The sequence below is a fragment of the Schistocerca cancellata genome, chromosome 2, assembly GCF_023864275.1.
Source record: "Schistocerca cancellata isolate TAMUIC-IGC-003103 chromosome 2, iqSchCanc2.1, whole genome shotgun sequence".
NCBI lineage: Eukaryota > Metazoa > Arthropoda > Insecta > Orthoptera > Acrididae > Schistocerca > Schistocerca cancellata.
Genome location: NC_064627.1, coordinates 988,963,318 through 988,984,777, shown reverse-complemented (window position 1 = coordinate 988,984,777; position 21,460 = coordinate 988,963,318). Strand labels below are relative to the sequence as shown.

General features: G+C 42.9%; 1 protein-coding gene across 1 annotated transcript in view; it reads right to left on the bottom strand.

The window, feature by feature from the left end:
- The window catches only part of LOC126160344 (uncharacterized), a 473,954-nt gene that overhangs the window by 38,968 nt on the left and 413,526 nt on the right, over positions 1–21,460 (bottom strand). The window contains exon 2 of the mRNA XM_049916901.1: positions 17,384–17,613. Coding sequence (XP_049772858.1) covers positions 17,384–17,613 — 230 coding nt within the window. The remainder of the gene's footprint in view (positions 1–17,383; positions 17,614–21,460) is intronic.

Genomic DNA, 21,460 nt, shown 5'->3' with positions numbered 1-21,460 from the left:
TATTTTTTGAACCGTGAAATAAATAGTGGGGTATTTTCAAAAATGTAAGTGGTCGACAATACAGTGGTTTGGACTGACGAAGGGGGAGAGGGCTGCTATTGTTTCAGAACGGCAGCGGATCTGGTTACGTTAAATACCGCCAAATTTAGGCACTCATTCTCAGTCACCAACATCTGCTATCCCCACGGTGGTTCAAGTCAGTACAGGGTCGTCAGAATCAGTGTGAAAACCTTGTACAAGTATTGTAGGAGAGACTGTGCTGAGCAACAGCTGTCAGGGAAAAGAATTCGATACGTTGCGTCGCATCCGAGTTATTTAGCATTGAACTTAGCAATCAGGTCGTTGCGCGCACAACTTAAGCACTTGCACGCACTAAAATGCGATAATACACAGACATATGTGGGTCTGTCAGTTTCCATTTCTTCAGATGCTCATTACCAGACAAAGTATGGCTTTCTCGGAAGTAATAAATTTAAGATAGTTGAACAAAAGCTACTACAGTTTGACGAACTAGTTTGGCGACATTGTCTTTGGCAAGATACTTGAATTTGCACGCAAAACGAACTGATTTGCTAACTTTAATGCTGAATAACTCGGGGCAGCGCAATGATCGAAATTTTTTTCTTAACAATTGTTTCTCAGCACAACCTCCCATGCAACATCACTGCAAGTTTTTCAGACTGTTTTTGATCACTATATGTACGCACCACGGGTACATCAACCAGTTGTCTTCGCCCGATTCTGCCATCAATAGCTGCACCCAACTGCCTGCCTGCTTCTACATCTATATCTACAGCTACATACATACTCCGCAAGCCACATGACTGTGTGTGGCGGAGGGTACCTTGAGTAACTCTATCGGTTCTCCCTTCTATTCTAGTCTCGTATTGTTCGTGGAAAGAAAGATTGTCGGTATGCCTCTGTGTGGGGTCTAATCTCTCTGATTTTATCCTCATGGTCTCTTCGCGAGATATACGTAGGAGGGAGCAATATACTGCTTGACTCCTCGGTGAAGGAATGTTCTCGAAACTTCAACAAAAGCACGTACCGAGCTACTGAGCATCTCTCTTGCAAAGTCTTCCACTGGGGTTTATCTATCATCTACGTAACGCTTTCGCGATTACTAAATAATCCTGTAACGAAGCGCGCTGTTCTCCGTTGGATCTTTTCTGTCTCTTCTATCAACCCTATCTGGTACGGATCCCACACCAGTGAGCAGTATTCAAGCAGTGGGTGAACACGTGTACTGTAACCTACTTCCTTTGTTTTCGGACTGCATTTCGTTAGGATTCTTCCAATGAACTCAGTCTGGCATCTGCGTTACCGACGATTAATTTTATATGGTCATTCCATTTTAAATCACTCCTAAAGCCTACTCCCAGATAATTTATGGAATTAACTACTTCCAGTTCCTAACCTGGTATATTGTAGCTAAATGATAAAGGATTTTTCTTTCTATGTATTCGCAGCACATTACACTTGTCTACATTGAGATTCAATTGCCATTCCCCGCACCATCCGTCAGTTCGTTGCACATCCTCCTGCATTTCGGTACAATTATCCATTGTTACAACATCTCGATATACTACAGCATCATCCGCAAAAGGCCTCAGTGAACTTCCGATGTTATCCATAAGGTCATTTATATATACTGTGAATAGCAACGGTCCTACGACACTTCCCTGCGGCACACCAAATGTCACTCCCACTTCGAAAGACTTCCCTCCATTGAGAATGACATGCTGCGTTCTGGTGTCTAGGAACTCTTCAATCCAATCACAAAATTGGGCTGATAGTCCATATGATCTTACTTTGATCATTAAACGACTGTGGGGAACACTATCAAACGCCTTGCGGAAGTCAAGGAACACGGCATCTACCTAGAAACCCGTGTCTATGGTCCTCTGAGTTTCGTGGACGAATAGCGCGAGGTGGGTTTCACACGATCGTCTTTTTCGAAACGCATACTGATTCCTACAGAGTAGATTTCTAGTCTTCAGAAAAGTCATTATACTCGGAAATAATACGTGTTCCAAAATTCTACAACTGATCGACGTTAGAGATATAGATCTATAGTTCTGCACATCTTTTCGACGTCTCTTCTTGAAAGCGGGAATGACCTGCACCCTTTTCCAATCTTTTGGAATGCTACGCTCGCCTAGAGACCTACGGTACACCGCTGCAAGAAGGGGGGCAAGTTCCTTCCCGTACTCTGTGTAAAATGGAACTGGTATCCCATCAGGTCCAGCGGCCTTTCCTGTTTTGAGCGTTTTTAATTGTTTTTCTACCCCTCTGTCATCTATCTCGATAGCTACCATTTTGTCATCTGTGCGACAATCTAGAGAAGGTACTACAGTGCAGTCTTCCTCTGTGAAACAGCTTTGGAAAAAGACATTTAGTATTTCGGCGTTTAGTCTGTTATCCTCTGTTTCAGTACCAGTTTGGTCACAGAGTGTCTGGGTATTTTGTTTTGATCCACCTACCGCTTTGACATAAGACCAAAATTTCTTTGGATTTTCTGCCAAGTCAGTACATAGAACTTTACTTTCGAATTCATTGAACGCCTCTCGCATAGCCCTCCTCACACTACATTTCGCTTCGTGCATTTTTTGATTGTCTGCAAGGCTTTGGCTATGTTTATGTTTGCTGTGAAGTACCCATTGCTTCCTTAGCAGTTTTCTAACTCGGTTGTTGTACCATGGTGGCTCTTTTCCATCTCTTACGATCTTGCTTGGCCCATGCTCATCTAATGCATATTGTACGAGGTTTTGAACTTCTTCCACTGATCGTCAACACTATCTGTACTTGAGATAAAACTTTTGTGTTGAGCTGCCAAGTACTCTGAAATCTGCTTTTTGTCACTTTTGCTAAACAGAAAAATCTTTCTACCTTTTTTAATATTTCTATTTACGGCTGAAATCATCGATGCTGTAACCGCTTTATGATCGCTGATTCCCTGTTCTGCGTTAACTGTTTCAAATAGTTCGGGTCTGTTTGTCACCAGAAGGTCTAATACCTTATCGCCACGAGTCGGTTCGGTGTTTAACTGCTCAAGGTAGTGTTCACATAAAGCACTTAAAAAAATGTCACTGGATTTTTTGTCGCTGCCACCCGTTATAAACGTTTGAGTCTCCCAGTCTATATCTAGTAAATTAAAATCTCCACCCAGAACTGTAACATGGTTGGGTAATGTACTCGAAATATTTTCCAAATTTTCCTTCAGGTGTTCTGCCACAACAGCTGCTGAGCCAGGGGGTCTATAGAGACATCCAGTTACCGTGTTTCAGCCTGCTTTAACCGTGACCTTCACTCAAATTATTTCACATTTCGGATCTCCGTCAATTTCCTTCGATACTATTACACTTCTTATCGCTATAAACACGCCTCCCCCTTCACTGTCCAGCCTGTCTCTGCGGTATACATTCCAATCTGAACTGAGATGAGCCCAAATGCTGTCGAGTTGGAGCCCTTCCATGAGTGGATCACCTGCTGGGTGCCTGTCATCTTCTGCTGGTTGCTTTCATGGTGGGCTGGATTTTGGGCCTGGGACACCTCGCTGCGAAACCATCAATGCCTTGCGTAGGCAGACACTATCGCTGTGTATCGTCCATTGAGGGCACACACAATCGTCATCGGCCTTGTCACAGGCTGCGGATTGACACGGCCTGTCCGCGTGTGATCAGAAGGCAGGGCCAACAACGTTTTACAGACTGCAGCAATATTCACTGAAGAACTGGTGACGGTCATAATTGAGAGGGAACAGGCGTGATGGATTCAGTAGACATAATAGTTCACCAGTACCCTTGGATCTAATACTGTCATGGGTGTCCGCAGCTCGTGGTCGTGCGGTAGCGCTCCCGGCGGGGTCAGGGATTTTCTCTGCCTCGTGATGACTGGGTGTTGTGTGCTGTCCCTAGGTTAGTTAGGTTTAAGCAGCTCTAAGTTCTAGGGGACTGATGACCATAGATGTTAAGTCCCATAGTGCTCAGAGCCATTTGAACCATTTGAACTGTCATGGGTGAACATTGTATGGAGCATGTGGACTATAGTAGCAGCGCCAGTTCATGACTGCTTACAGCTAGTCTTCAACACATCAAGGCAAAGTATTATATTTCCAGTAAAACTGCATTAGAACATGGGCCAATGATAATATTTATTGTGTTAACAAAAGTGAGTTTGGTGATGGTTAATTTGTCTAGAATCACTGAACTTATAGATCCTACACCAAGTGAGTAAGTTACTGATGTTATGCCCTAAAATTAATGACTGTACTAAATTTCATATCCGCAGCTGTTACAATCTGAAATGTAGAACTTAATAATTTATTTAACTGCGCTGATGTGTCGTGACACTGCTACTGTAACAGTGTTACTGTGTTTGGTATTACGTGACAAATAGCATTACTAAAATTCTGACCGTTAATGTTTTCAAAAGAAAGTTTGTATGGCTCTGAATAATCATTATTGAAGAGTGTAATGAGTGCTTTATCAATATGAGGCAACAAAATTCAAGTCATCCTATCCAAATTAATCCATGTTTAATTTATATTCATCAAGAAGGAATTTTTGCAAAACGCTATTACTCATTTGAAATGTCAATGGTTTTTATTCGTATTACTGTGACGAACGTATATTGAAGTTCCGAAGTTGTTTGCACATTGCTTATCGTATGTCTGGTCCGTGTTTAAAATTGTGTTTCCTTGCGGAAAGGCGACCATGTATCTTAAAATCATGCACACTACTTTTTCTATTTTAAAGCGCTTCTTTCTAAGCACTGAAACCGCCTTATGCATTTTATTAACCAAAACGTAAACCACTACGTCTGATGACACGTATTTGCTTTAGTTACACCGTGCCAAAAGTAGAGTTGGACTTTGCACGCTTACACACACACTTACAACAAAATTTACGATCGTGTCCAGTTTTACTTAGGAAACAAAATTTTATATACGAACTGGCTGATAAATGTATATCTCTAATATTACACTGTTCTGGTCTGAAAGACAGAATTGTGATTCCCAAATGGAAAGTTAGTGACAGTCACCTGCTGGGGATGTTAAGATTGGAGATTAAAGACTAAGTTCTGAATCGTGAAATTCATTTACAATTCTTTCTCATTCCAAATCTTCAAATAATACAATAGGTAATTTTATTGTGCGATTTTAACTGTAATTGAATACGTTGGGGCCACAAGGATATTGTTTGATTCAGATACAACTAACGGATTCAAGGATCTGTCAGAGAATAGTCTAGTGCCTAAATCTGACAGACTCTGTCATGTTTGTCACATTTCTTTGGTGTTAAATATAAGAGTGAACGCGTGATTGACGCAGAGATAGTACCCCATCCACGTATATTGCGCAGGTTCGGCAGAAGCTGGTTCACCCGTAGCTGTATTTACACACAAGGGACGCAAAGAGAAAAGTGGTCTGTCCATGGCCTGAGGAAGAAAGTCACTGTAAGAGATGGGCGGATGTCAATGTAACTTTGATCCCGTACAAAACATCGACCCGTATGTAAATGATTAGAATTGCAAATTCTCTGTGACAGATGGAAGCACCACCATAGAGCAGTAATGTGGCTCGCGTTGAGTGTTGTTACGAGGCATGGTAGGTCACGTAAGAAGCGTGAACGGTGTCAGACGCTGAGTGATCATTGTGAATCAACTTATATGCCGCATACTCGTGTAAACACTGTTATCAGAATCTGCCAGAGTTTGAAAGGGGCCCTACTGTTGGTATACATTTGGTGAGCCGCTCGAATCATGCGCTACCCAGATTTATGGTGCATTCGGATTTGACGAATGCATGATGCTGGTAAGCCAAGCACATCGTAACCCATTCACACCTGCAGGTGCCATTCAAAAACAAATAATGGACTGCCTGCACCGTTAGTCGGAGAAAAGCAGCAGACGGACTAGGCAATCACCATCTCATCAATCGTAGATTGCTGTTAACACCACAACACTAACGGCTGCCTATGGAGTGGTGCCGTGACTTCGAAGCATGGACTGTTGGCGAATGGTGTTGCTCTACGTTCAGTGATAAATCGTTATTCTGCGCTATGCTGCATGACCATCGTCGTGAGTATAGCAGCCACCTGGAGAGAGGTACCATTCTTCCAATGTTTTGGAGAGGCACAGCGTTTAACTACTGGCGTTATGGTGTGGGAAGCCGTCGGGCATGATTTCAGGTCGGTATGACTACAGGTTGCTTCTGATATTGAGGGCCCGTACATCCTGCGTCATCATGGGCTACACCTTATGCGACAATGTAGGAGTGCCATTTTTCAACATGACAACGCTCGTCCAGACGTGGCATGTGGCTTTATGAACTGTCTGTGTGATGCTGAGGAACTACCGTGTTCAGTAAGATCCACAGATATGCGCTCGACACAGTATATGTCCTATTATCAGTATCCAGGATATCAAGAACCAGTTACGACAAATGTGGTCCAGACTGCCTTAGGATATGGTACAGTGCATGTATCACGCCCAAAGGACTGCAACGTCTTATTTATAATTGCGTACATATTGCCCTATGAATCGAATTTGTACTCTGAAATAACAGCTCATATCCTCTCAACCAGTGAAGATTCAGTTTATTTCCTCCTTTCCTTCCGGTTCCTTCACATTTTTGAAAGGCAACATATATTGACGTTCGAATAATATAATGGAATTAGAATGCTGTAACCAATTCATGTAAATTAGATCGTCATGTTTCCAGTAGCTAAAATCTGAATAAAAGTTTATTAATGATCGTTTGTTGCACGTTTGGTGTTCAGCTTGATAGATATTTGTTCTCGACAAAGCACTGGGCACTGCATTAAGTTGATTGTAACATGGCACCCGAGTGCTCAGCCGTAATCGATGTTGTCAGTGTCCTATGCGCCACAGTCACACGTGTGTGTGTAAATTATTTGTAGACGATAGAGGCAAAGACTAAATCTTCTGTAGTTAAAGAGGAGACGAAACATTGTGACAAGAAATTTTGTGTGATACTTCCCAAAAAATAGCTACAATATTGCAGCGATATCCTGTATAATGTCTTCCACTATTTAGCTACGGCTCTCATTTCTTACACCACAGGGCTCTTTTTCGCTGCCGTACATACCGGAGATGGCTGTGTTAGGGACATGTTTATATGACTGCCCCATGGTAGATAGCGCCCTTAAGGGAGAGTGTCGACACTTCGACTTCCTCTGATACCGTGGTGACGCTTTACCCATAACATGGTTTATTGTTGCGGCTGCGTAGTTTTCAAATTAGACCTATAATCTTGTGCACCAAATAGTTATGACAGCTATTGTTTACATTACTCTTATGAGGAGCAACGCTGACAGCGAGTCTGTCAAAACCACCAAGAGAGATGTCGAATTCGAAACGGACATACGATTACGTTGACCATACTTCCTCGGTTTCATCCTCTGCTTCGTCCCAAATGACCTTGTCGTTGACGTCATTCCTACATGCTGCTCTGATGCTACCGGTGTATCACTTCTCTACAACATTAATCTCTCAATTTTTGTACACTGTTCTTCACTCTGAGTTTCGATTCTTTCGGATTGTTCTTGCAACCTGCTACAATATCCAGAAAAGGTACTGCACTGGGACTCTACAATTTATACTATAGATGCAACAGCTACGTTTCATATTTTTGTTTGGATAAATTTGACATAATAATGAACATTAAGACATGCAATAGCTAACAACTTTACCTTATCATCTGTAGCATTGTAACTACCGGTTGATCAAAAAGTCAGTATAAATTTGAAAACTTAAAAAAACACGGAATAATGTAGATAGGTAAAAATTGACACACATGCTTCGAATGACATGGGGTTTTATTAGAACCGAAAAAAATTGCTAGATGCGTGAAAGATCTCTTGCGCGCGTCGTTTGGTGATGATCGTGTGCTCAGCCACCACTTCCGTCATGCTTGGCCTTCCAGGTCCCCAGACCTCAGTCCGTGCGATTATTGTCTTTGGGGTTACCTGAAGTCGCTAGTGTATCGTGATCGACCGACATTTCTAGGGATGCCGAAAGACAACATCCGACGCCAATGCCTCACCATAACTCCGGACATGCTTTACAGTGCTTTTCACAACATTATTCCTCGACTACAGCTATTGTTGAGGAATGATGGTGGACATATTGATCATTTCCTCTAAAGAACATCATCTTCGCTTTGTCTTACTTTGTTATGCTAATTATTGCTATTCTGATCAGATGAAGCGCCATCTGTCGGACATTTTGTGAACTATTGTATTTTTTTGGTTCTAATAAAACCCCATGTCATTCGAAGCATGTGTGTCAATTTTTACCTCTCTATCTACATTATTCCGTGATTTATTCAGATTTCAAATTTATGCTGACTTTTTGATCACCCGGTATTTCACGTGTTTAATACCTATCATAGTACAAACCGCTACTTAAGACACAGGATGAGCTGCGCTCTCAAATTTCTCGTTCGTGATGTGCTAAGCGTTCATAATCAGACTGCTTACCTAACACCATTTCAGTAAGAGTTTTATCGTCGCTAAGGTACCGATACACCACGTGCTTTACTGGTAAGTACACTTATGTTGATAAGTAGTGTAATAAAGATTTTACTTGCTACTCATTGCAGAACAATCCTTCTTTTTCCATTCATGTAGTTCATGTATGAAGTCGTGCCTATCTCCAAATATGTAAGCTCCCTACTAGTGAATTATCACTTTTTATTAATTTTTGGCTACCAAACTTTTTCAGTTAGTGATAGAGTTTACATGAACTGATCGTATTTGCTTATATCAATTACGGGGTGCTCTACCAGTACGACTACTTTTAAAGTCACCCACTGCGAGTGTGTACTATTACTGACTAGGAAAATATTTGGTGACAACAGCTGAAATTTCACGCCCCTTTCAGAATTTAGTATCATATATCATTCATTATGATTCCTAACTTTTGCATGTACACTGTTGAAAATACGGTTCTACTTCTCATACACGTAAGTCCCTTACTAGCGATAATTCTTCCAGTTACGTGAAATGATCTGCGTGAGATACAGTGTACGTAAGTAACTCGCGATGTTGTTAGGTCTCCCTCGTATTAGTTAACAGTTCTAAATACAATTTAACATTTTAAAAGGACCATGTGCCTTGAGTCCATTGTGAAACTTTAGACTCGACTGAGTCCACGTTGTTAAACAACGCCAATTGGCCGTACTAACTACGCTGTAGTTCGAAAAGAACCAACGGCGAAACAAAAGGCATGCCGGCCCTAAGTGAGGTGAGCGATGCGCTTACAAACATCGCCACTGTACGAAGTAATGCGATAGTAAAACTTTGTACTGTTTGAGATGGTCTCTTGCGCTCCGAAGATACAAGAGAATCATCGTCCATCACGACAAAAGCAAACTTGGTAACGGCAAGGATCGCTTCCTTTTTGTGTCCTTTTAAGCTTCGCCGTAAAATAGCTTTCCTCCTCGGCAAGGAGAAGACGTGCCCGCCCTTTGATATCCCGGCTGCCAAACTTTGGCTAACTCGATGGCCGCTTGGCATACCTGGCCGCCGCCACTCTGCGACGCCCAGGGACCGTTAAAAGGGAAGCAGCGAGGGCGCTGAGCTGTCTCGCGCCGCAAGTGGCCAGCGCCACTTTAGTTTCGGGGCTCGCCGCCGTGGCAGCCGCCTCGCAAACCAGCTGTACTCAAATCTGTCGTTGTCACAGTAGCCACCTGCAGCCCCATCACTCTGGGATGTGGGACGAAGTCAAAGATGTTCACTTTATTTAATTTTAGTGAAATGCAGTGAAATGATTTTACATTGCTCTATGCAACTGCTAATTGTAATTATAAACTAATCTAAAACATTATAGTCAGGAGTTTCTGTGGAAATACTCTTCAGTGAAGTAGAGAGAGATGCCCAACAGAAAGTTCTTTCAGTATCACAGATCCTACCACATTATAGATATGACACCTGATGTGCTCCGGTAGGTAGTTGGAATACAAGTGAACCCATCTATCTGACTGCTTTTTGCATTAATGTCAGCCACATGAACACTTTGTAGAGGTTGCTTTGGTCCTAATGTTATACTGATGCTTCACACTATTTGGCGACAGAAGAGAAATTTGGGTAATGACAAACGACGTTAATGAATATATGTATAGTAACCTTTCCCACATGGCTTTGCCCACGTATGCATATGTACTGGTTACCTCATCCTCCACCTTCCTGTGCCCATCTCTTCCTCCCTCTGTGTGTCTACGTTATCCTCCAACCTCTCTATGTCTACCTCCACCACCCCTTACCTCCTGCCCCCCGACTCGCTCTCTTCATCTCCTTCTCCCCCTCCCTCTCTTCATTTCCCCCTTCCGTTGTTTCTGACAATATTATCCTCCCCTCTTCGTCTGATCATATCCTCCTCCCCATTTCTTTTTCCTCCTTTGCCTCCCTCTCTTCCTTCTTCATCTGACCACTATTCTTCTACATCTTCCACCTTCTCTTGAATCTTACCTTCTTCTCCTATCATTGTTAATTTCACCTCTCCCTCCCTCCGTTCACCCCCTCCACATTCCACCTCAACCTTTCTCCATGCCTTGCTCATCGTCACCTGCAGTGCAGTTCAATAATGCAGGCCGATACTACGCCCACAGGATGTCTGTTATCCAGAGCAGGCAACACACTAGGAGCTTAAAACTCATTTATTTGCCAGTGACGCACAGGCCGCCACGCAAAACAGGTCGATAAAGCACGCCGATGCCACTCCAACGCAACACGCTTGTCGTACAGGGCAGCCTACAAACCATTTCTTGGCCCTAATATGTAAGCTGCCATGCAGAGCAAGTTGATTTGGCAGGCCAGTATGGTTCCCACACAACATGCCTGTCATACACGGCAGCCTATATGCTAACAGCTAGGATGAATACGTTTTTTCCCGTATCTCAGCTCCTATTGCAGCTAGGAGGTTGTAAACCCCACATCGCTGATACTCGTGACGCTGCAGCTCCAGCTGAAATCGATATAGAGGTTTGAGAGGAGATCCCGGCCATATATACATACACTCTGATTTATATGTATATAACAGGAAAAACATATTGTGGGGTAGTTATCAAAATAACCAGTTTCTTGAAGAAGTCTCTGGAGAACGTTCTAGAATTAACACCAGATAATTACATCTGATGTAAATTCTGATAGGGAGCTTCTGTATTCTGAAAATGGTCTCCCTGTATGTAGAATTTCCGCGGAAGACATTCTGTAGGTCTTTAGTGAGTGGTAATATGTTGAATAAACGTATCTCCTTTTTAACTCACCTGTAGCATTAATAACGCTTAGTGTAAACATAACTGAACTAAGCCGCATCATTAATTCTAGGCACCTGATTTTCCAGTTAACATTCTGCTCTATCTGCAGTCTCAAAAACTTAACAGTTCATACTTCCTGTAATTAGTTGTTTGTGAAACTTATTATTATAGCTTCTCGAGTTGTTTGAAGTGGTGAACTTGGTATATACTGAACCCTGTCATAACTCAGTAATAATACATTTGCATTCAACAGTCCATTCCTGTTTTCGTTTATTTCAGTAGCTGAGTTTTCAGTAAGGGAACCGGTACTGTTCTTTATTCCTGTATTTGTATCCTCTGCAAAAATGACAAGTTTCACTTCTACTGAAACGGCAACAAGAAGATCGTTAATGTGTATCAGAAACAACAGAGAAACCAAAAATCGACCGTTTGGTACATCACATCCGATATCTTCTACTGCTGAGTGTCTGTTTCTATGTGACTGATATTAACTAACACACTTTGCCTTCTGTCATACATATAAGACGGGAAACATGAACCTGCTGTGACTTCTAATTCGCAATATTTTACTTTTGCGTTAGAATATCGTTGTTCACAAATCAAAAACCTTAGCCAAGTCGCTAAGTATCCCCAACACTAGTAATTTCTAATTAATTGTTTCTGTGTCCAGTTCGTCTTGAATATACGAAAGCACAATAATGGAACACTCAATGTGTGTACACAAGCTACGGGAGAAAAACTTTTAGCATACGAAACATGCTCACTTCTACTTCTATACACTACGTAAACGGCCAAATAACGTTATGCATTAAGTATAAGCCACTGTTCAGCTTTTCACTATAGCTGACCATCATTACACTCAGTGAGTCAAAAACCAATTACTAATACCTTTCTTTCAACGAAAGATTTTCATCTCATTTAGTTCATTTCAAATCGACTACTTTCTCTAAAGAGGGGGTAGAATATCTAACTCTAAATAATAACTGCGAAACTACATATTTGTTACGTTCTGTATGCCAAAAGATATTAAATACTTCGTAATGTGCAAATTACTTTATCTAGGGGTGTCTGAATTGTACGAATCATAGAATGAAATTCTTCTAATGAAAGACGACTTTTGGCACTTGATCTAGCAGGCATACCTAGCAGAAACATCAAATTTTGAAGGCATTTGTAGTATGGGAAATAAAATCTCACAACACGTAATCAACTGAGGATGGTAGCGTGCTGCTGAAACGCGTCCTGCTAGACCATTACTAGAAAACAAACAGTGAATGAAGATGGAAGCTTGTGAGGTATTGTATATATGTTGGATGACAGTAATATTCAGTCTTTTTTGCGCATATTATTTACCATTTCTGGATAAAACTGCTTGAAACACACGTACATATAACTTTTTTTTTAAATTTATTGTTTTTTTATATTTACTATTTCTAGCTGTATCAGGCCCTGAGACCCATTTTCCGATCTGTCAAAAATATAAACGCAAATGGTATTTGGGGATCTAATCTGGAATTTAAAAATCACAATGCTAAGTAATTTCCCTCTCTAAGCGAACAAAATGTAATATTAAGTACGACACGTAATAAACCATCGTCTCTTTAGTGCCTGGGAAAAAACTTAGAGATATACTGTTGAGAGGTCACAAAAGCATCTGCCATGATACCTGGTGAACAATTTCCAACGGCAAAACGTCGGCTTGCGTAAACACTTTGTCATTAAATTAAAAGTTAAAAGGAATCATGAACAAATCTTTAAAAAATTTAATTTCTCTTTAACAGAAAATTATTTATGAAATTTAGGATAAGCTACGTTATGTTCTTTGTGCAAAATATTTCTAGTGTATATTCCAAACTGCTTGTAGGGGGGCGTCATCTAGGGGATTCCTTGAATGATTCAAAATGATTATGAATTGTGATGTAAAATGACAGCTCGTAAGCCTGTTTTAGCATACCTTACAGTGAAACTGGTAACATTTCTGTAAGACGAATTACTTTGTTAATACGAATATCGTATGTCATGCAGCCTTCGTTTTCCTTATCCCAAGGCGTCCAATAAGTCCCTGTTCCCTGTATACTTCGTACGACTGCGGAAATAAACAGTTGTTTTATTGGTATCCCCGCTCTGACGCTGACAAAAAGCATTGCTTTCAGCATCATATCGTTTCTTTCTTACTGGACTGCTTCACTTGTGAAGGCATGGCTGATGCGAGCAGACACAGTTACTAATTACATTGGGTCGGTAAATGGCGTGTGTGTGTGAGCGTACCAAAGTGCGTAGACATGGAAAAGAAAGACAGAAATAACATGTGGTGCGTATATAGAACGCTTAGGCAAAATCCCACCTCATAAAACAACTCTAACTGAATAGGAGACTGTTCTTTTGTTTCAGCTGGAGTTCGAGATTCCAAGTAGCGGAAGTAAAAAAAAAATGTGAGAGGACGTATGTGCGGCCGTCGTTCGATTAGCTGAACAGCGTCCAATGAAGTCATTTGCAAAACGGCAGTTGAACGTCAAGTAACGTGGTCCAAAACGCATGAGCACATTAACAAAGGTGACATAGGGCAGTAGGCCGCAGTCTACCGTGCTCTGCTGGCACAATTTCCAGATAGTGTGTCCCGTTCACGAGCGTTATTTTCAGACGAAAATGCGGTGTATCGCAGTTGGTTTTCTCGTATAACAGGATAATATCACCTGTTAGAACTATATTTCTTGACTTATTTGGAATGTTATTAATACCTCAGTTCGAAGACATGGAGATCGTTGACGCGTGGGACCAGATGGCTTGAGATCCTGAACGTTTTGTTATTTAGGTACATGATGTCATTGTCAACAAATCTTTGGCGACCGGATTGAGCGTGGCTCAGCATCATGTCCCTCTCCAAGGAAACATTCATCATGGACCTGCCCACCATCACGCCAGATACCCCATTTCGTGAATAATCAAGCCGCATAGCGCACAACGTAGGTGCATAACTAATGAAAAATAAGAAAATTTCTAAGGAGGGCCTTTTCGAAGCATAGCTCCGGTGATGTATCGGAAAATGTGAAGGAGAACATGGAAAACTATAGATCTCTGTGCAGGGTTCGCCGTTGACATCACATATACTCTAGATACATAGATTTACATGCAAGTTACTGCGGTACACAAAGTACTATGGACGCAAATTCATTGCGATCCTTGAATTCTAAACTTGCCAGATGTTATCAGAAATAAGGATCGCGTTTGACACATTACTGAAAGTTATGTCCAGCTTTAACTTGTAAATAGTATCTTACAGATTACGCATTGTTCAGAGTAAATTTATTAACAGTAATAGTTTAGAGCGCATTATGAGCGTTGTTGTCTCTTATCTGATATCACTCTTTCGTTCCACAACTTTTGCATAAAAAAGTAAAGAGACGTTATTTTAATCGCTTCTCAGTCAGGCTGGTTCTTTAAGATATGCAGTCAGAAGTGCCAATGCATCAATTTGAGGTACAGGACGCTGTCCAGAAACGATCGAGCCGATGTTTATAAAGCGGATATCGGTGCGATGCCTGTGTCACTGGATCTCTTTCACTGCAAGCTCTTTGCTTTCGGTATTTTTTGTTCTTTTTTTTTTTTCGAGGAGCTAGTATGGACCAAAACAAGAAAATACTGTCTGTTAAACATAGGGTTTAAAATGCATATATTAAGAGCTATGAGCACTTTTTCAGCAGTAGAGGTGCGTTTCACGGTGGCAAAAATGAATAAGTACTCATAGCTGCTAAGGTAGCATCTTAGAACCCGTGTTTACTTGACAATATTTTCGTGTTTTGTACCATACTACCTTCTCACAAAATATGAAAAGTGAAGAGCTTACAGTAGAAGGGCTGACGTATCCGAAAGATTTTCGCTTATAACTTACTATTCGACCTCTTCCGGACCACAGTCCCTTACACAAAGCTGTTACATCTACTCTTTTTCATCATCCTCGGAAGTTTGTGATATCGTCACAGAATCGCCCTGTACTTTTGACTGTATGTATGGAATTAAACCTATAAAGTGAGACGTTCTGTCTTAACATCTGATTTTCCCATTTCTTTAATCAAGGTTCAACAGTGTAGCCTGGAATTCTTTCTGTTTTCTGCAGTATAAGTCAGCTAAACACCATGGGGATGTCAATTTGCAACAGTGGCCGCAACACCGGAGAAGCTTACTTGACAATGCGGTCACGTAACCTGATTAATTTTATTAACAGTGACAAATGCCGCGGAAGAGTACGCTTGCATGTGGAATGTATATATGTGGCGTCTAACAGGCAAATCTTACGTAAAAGTGATAGGGGAGTAATGATAATTAATTTAGAAAGATCCGCATCAGTTGTACTAATATCTGTTCAAACCACGACCGGTTTCGGGATGTTAAAACCCCAACTTCAGGTGTATGAAGTTATTGTATTTGCTAAAACAGCGACACAGTAGTGGTAGGCGTTCCTACTATGCGGCTGCAAGGCGGCGGACGTTTCCTCCAAGATGCAGCGACAGGAGATTTAGAGCGCTGACCGACCAAACTACATACTATATGTTAGGAAATACAATAATTTCATACACCTGAAGATGAGATCAGATAAGCCTGCAACAGATTGTGGTTGGAATAAGATGTGTACGAATGAAGCGGATCTCTCCAAAATTATCAGACCTCTCAGCTGCGCTCGTCCTAGGTACCATATCTTGTGCATTGGAGAAATAATTCATTCTTATTCTTCGCTTTCGCCTCTGAAGCCAACTTTCTAAATTATGACTTTTAGCAAGTACATGGAAGCGAATTTCAGTCCCAGACGGTATGCAGGGTGAAAAGTATTTAAACCGAAAAACTCTGGGAGGTTTCAGGGGACATCAAAACAAATATTTTTCCCTAATGTCATTTTTTCCTATGAGGATTATTTAAACCGATGGAGAGCGTATTACACTCTTCAGTTGTTAGAGGCCGTATTACGATCTTCAGTTGTTAGAGGGTGTATTACGCTCTTCAGTTGTAGGCAACTGCTGTCCACACCTGGAGTGAGTACACTGATATGGTTGGTGCGTACTACGTAGCGCACCACAACGGACGAGCTGCACAGCCGGTTTATCAACAACAATATCCTAATCGCCGTATCCCGGATCATACGAGCTTTGCTACTGTGCACCAACGTCTGCTTCATACCGGGTCATTTAGCAGATTACCTGGACAGGGACTGTGGTGTCACCGCCAGACACCACACTTGCTAGGTGGCAGCCTTTAAATCGCGGTCCGTTAGTATACGTCGGCCCCCGCGTGTTACCACTATCGGTGATTGCAGTCCGGGCGCCGCCACACGGCAGGTCTAGTCTAGAGAGACTCCCTAGCACTAGTCCCAGTTGTACAGCCGACTTTGCTAGCGATGGTTCACTGACTACATACGCTTTCATTTGCAGAGCCGACAGTTTAGCACAGCCTTCAGCTACGTCATTTGCTACGAGCTAGCAAGGCGCCATATTGAGTTACTACGAATGTATTCTGAACAGATAATATTGTGAATCATGTACCGTCAAGAGCGAGGTTCATCATTTTTGGAGTAAAGTTAACTATCAAACTAATTACGTCCGCTTTCTGAATTCTAATTCCTTATCATTTTCAGACCTCACGTCAGTATAGTCCTTACTCCTCACGCCAGCATGCGTGAGCTAAAACGCGTGGATTTCGGCCTCCATTCGTAACACGGTGCTGGCTCTTCAGCCAACACAACAGGGACACCGTCGCACGGTAAGAACGCTGCAATTTGAGGAAGCGGTCTTGCAGCATGTGGAGCGGGATCTTTCAATAAGTACTCGTGCAATTGTACGTAACATGGGGACGAATCAGACGAATGTAAGAACAGTCCTTCGAGAGCCATTGTTAAGTCCAGTTCCACTACCTGGAACCAGTTGATTATCCACCCAGAGGACAGTTCCTCTACCGGTTTAAATACTCCTTATAGGAAAAAATGACATTAGGGAAAAATATTTGTTTTGATGTCTCCTACAACCTCCCAGAGTTTGTCGGTTTAAATACTTTTCACCCTGTATAGTGTGAGCAACAGGCTGGCAGCAGGGAGCAGCAGCGGTGTGGTGTACAGACCCCTGTGTGCTGATGTTGCTGTCGGGCGGTGCGGCCGACGCCGAAGCGGCAGCTGACGATGTCGAGCAGGCTCTGCCGCGAGACGGACTTGAGGCCGCGCACGCTCTCCGTGCTGCTCTTGTTGCCTCCGCCGCCGCCGCCGCCGCCGTAAGGCACAGGGCTGGACGAGTTGAGGCGTGTGCCAGAGGCGCTCAGCCGCTCGCCGATGCGCCCCGACGACGTGATGATACCTGCCGGCCGAAACGTTGCATTGTCAGCGCAGCAGCAACAGGTCCACATAGAAAATACGTACATCTACAGCTACAGAACGAGATTATCACTCTGCAGCGGAGTATGCGCTGATATGAAACTTCCTGGCAGATTAAAACTGAGTGCCGGACCGAGACTCGAACTTGGGACCTTTGCCTTTCGCACTTGCCCGCGAAAGGCAAAGGTCCCGATAGTGAGTCTCGGTCCGGAACTCAGTTTTAATCTGCCAGGAAGCTTCATATCAGCACACATTCCGCTGCAGAGTGAAAATCTCATTCTGCGAACATCCCGCAGGCTGTGGCTAAGCCATGTCTCCGCAATATCCTTTCTTTCAGGAGTGCTAATTCTGCAAGGTTGGCACAAGAGCTTCTGTAAAGTTTGGAAGGTAGGAGACGAGGTACTGGCAGAATTGAAGCTGTGAGGACGGGGCGTCAGTCGTGCTTGGGTAGCTCAGTTGGTAGAGCGCTTGCCCGCGAAAGGCACAGGTGCAGAGATCGAGTCTCGGTCCGGCACACAGTTTTAATCTGCAAGGAAGTTTCATCTACAGTTACAGTAAGTACGTGGCAGAGAATTATTCTTATTGCAGCAAATATTAATGTCGCATTATCAAAAGCGCATACAATACGAACATTAATGAAAGAAGTCCTATCCCGTTTGCTCAGTGATCAGCGCGGCGGAATGCCACGCCAAGGGGCCCGGGTTCGTGTCCCGGCTGGGGCAGTTATTGTGTTGTCCTCATCATCATTTCATCCCCATCTCCGACGCGCAAGTCACCCAACATGGCGTCGAATGCAATGCGGCCAAACTTCCCCGAAAGGGGGACTTCCGGTCCGAATATAATGAATTTCCTCGGGGCAGAGAAGATGCTGTCCGTGCATCAGCACGGCTTTAGAAAGCATCGCTCCTGCGAAACACAACTCGCCCTTTTTTCACATGATATCTTGCGAACCATGGATGAAGGGTATCAGACGGATGCCGTATTCCTTGACTTCCGGAAAGTCTTTGATTCGGTGCCCCACTACAGACTCGTAACTAAGGTACGAGCATATGGGATTGGTTCCAAAATATGTGAGTGGCTCTAAGACTTCTTAAGTAATAGAACCCAGTACGTTGTCTTCGATTGTGAGTGTTCATCGGAGGTGAGGGTATCATCCGGAGTGCCCCAGGGAAGTGTGGTAGGTCCGCTGTTGTTTTCTATCTACATAAATGATCTTTTGGATAGGGTGGATAGCAATGTGCGGCTGTTTGCTGCTGACAATGTTGAGTGTTTATGGAAAAAGTTCAAGGCAATCGTAAAATGCGTTTTAGACAGGTACGTGCCGAGTAAAACTGTGAGGGACGGGAAAAACCCACCGTGGTACAACAACAAAGTTAGGAAACTACTGCGAAAGCAAAGAGAGCTTCACTCCAAGTTTAAACGCAGCCAAAACCTCTCAGACAAACAGAAGCTAAACGATGTCAAAGTTAGCGTAAGGAGGGCTATGCGTGAAGCGTTCAGTGAATTCGAAAGTAAAATACTAGGTACCGACTTGACAGAAAATCCTAGGAAGTTCTGGTCTTACGTTAAATCATTAAGTGGCTCGAAACATCATGTCCAGACACTCCGGGATGATGATGGCATTGAAACAGAGAATGACAAGCGTAAAGCTGAAATACTAAACACCTTTTTCCAAAGCTGTTTCACAGAGGAAGACCGCACTGCAGTTCCTTCTCTAAATCCTCGCACCAACGAAAAAATGGCTGACATCGAAATAAGTGTCCAAGGAATAGAAAAGCAACTGGAATCACTCAACAGAGGAAAGTCCACTGGACCTGACGGGATACCGATTCGATTCTACACAGAGTACGCGAAAGAACTTGCCCCCCTTCTAACAGCCGTGTACCGCAAGTCTCTAGAGGAACGGAAGGTTCCAAATGATTGGAAAAGAGCGCAGGTAGTCCCAGTCTTCAAGAAGGGTCGTCGAGCAGATGCGCAGAACTATAGACCTATATCTCTGACGTCGATCTGTTGTAGAATTTTAGAACATGTCTTTTGCTCGAGTATCATGTCGTTTTTGGAAACTCAAAATCTACTATGTAGGAATCAACATGGATTCCGTAAACAGCGATCGTGTGAAACCCAACTCGCTTTATTTGTTCATGAGACCCAGAAAATATTAGATACGGGACTTCCGGAAGGCGTTCGATACAGTTCCGCACTGTCGCCTGATAAACAAAGTAAGAGCCTACGGAATATCAGACCAGCTGTGTGGCTGGATTGAAGAGTTTTTAGCAAACAGAACACAGCATGTTGTTATCAACGGAGAGACGTCTACAGACGTTAAAGTAACCTCTGGCGTGCCACAGGGGAGTGTTATGGGACCATTGCTTTTCACAATATATATAAATGACCTAGTAGATAGTGTCGGAAGTTCCTTGCGGCTTTTCGCGGATGATGCTGTAGTATACAGAGAAGTTGCAGCATTAGAAAATTGTAGCGAAATGCAGGAAGATCTGCAGCGGATAGGTACTTGGTGCAGGGAGTGGCAACTGACCCTTAATATAGACAAATGTAATGTATTGCAAATACATAGAAAGAAGGATCCTTTATTGTATGATTATATGATAGCGGAACAAAAACTGGTAGCAGTTAATTCTGTAAAATATCTGGGGGTATGCGTGCGGAACGATTTGAAGTGGAATGATCATATAAAATTAATTGTTGGTAAGGCGGGTACCAGGTTGAGATTCATTGGGAGAGTCCTTAGAAAATGTAGTCCATCAACAAAGGAGGTGGCTTACAAAACACTCGTTCGACCTATACTTGAGTATTGCTCATCAGTGTGGGATCCGTACCAGATCGGGTTGACGGAGGAGATAGAGAAGATCCAAAGAAGAGCGGCGCGTTTCGTCACAGGGTTCTTTGGTAACCGTGATAGCGTTACGGAGATGTTTAACAAACTCAAGTGGCAGACTCTGCAAGAGAGGCGCTCTGCATCGCGCTGTAGCTTGCTCGCCAGGTTTCGAGAGGGTGCGTTTCTGGATGAGGTATCGAATATATTGCTTCCCCCTACTTATACCTCCCGAGGAGATCACGAATGTAAAATTAGAGAGATTAGAGCGCGCACAGAGGCTTTCAGACAGTCGTTCTTCCCGCGAACCATACGCGACTGGAACAGGAAAGGGAGATAATGACAGTGGCACGTAAAGTGCCCTCCGCCACACACCGTTGGGTGGCTTGCGGAGTATAAATGTAGATGTAGATGTAGATGTAGATGCTGTGGTGTACGGGAAGGTGTCGTCGTTGAGTGACTGTAGGAGGATACAAGATGACTTGGACAGGCTTTGTGATTGGTGTAAAGAATGGCAGGTAAATATATATAAATGTAAATTAATGCAGATGAATAGGAAAAAGAATCCCGTAATGTTTGAATACTCCATTAGTAGTGTAGCGCCTGAGACAGTCGCGTCGATGAAATATTTGAGCGATATGAAGTGGGACAAGCATGTATTGGCAGTTGTGGGGAAGGCGGATAGTCGTCTTCGGTTCATTGGTAGAATTTTGGGAAGATGTGGTTCATCTGTAAAGGAGACCGCTTATAAAACACTAATACGACCTAGTCTTGAGTACTGCTCGAGCGTATGGGATCCCTATCAGGTCGGATTGAGGGAGGACATAGAAGCAACTCAGAGGCGGGCTGCTAGATTTGTTACTGGTAGGTTTGATCATCACGCGAGTGTTACGGAAATGCTTCAGGAAATCTGGTGGGAGTCTCTGGAGGAATGGAGGCGTTCTTTTCGTGAATCGCTACTGAGGAAATTTAGAGAACCAGCATTTGAGGCTAACTG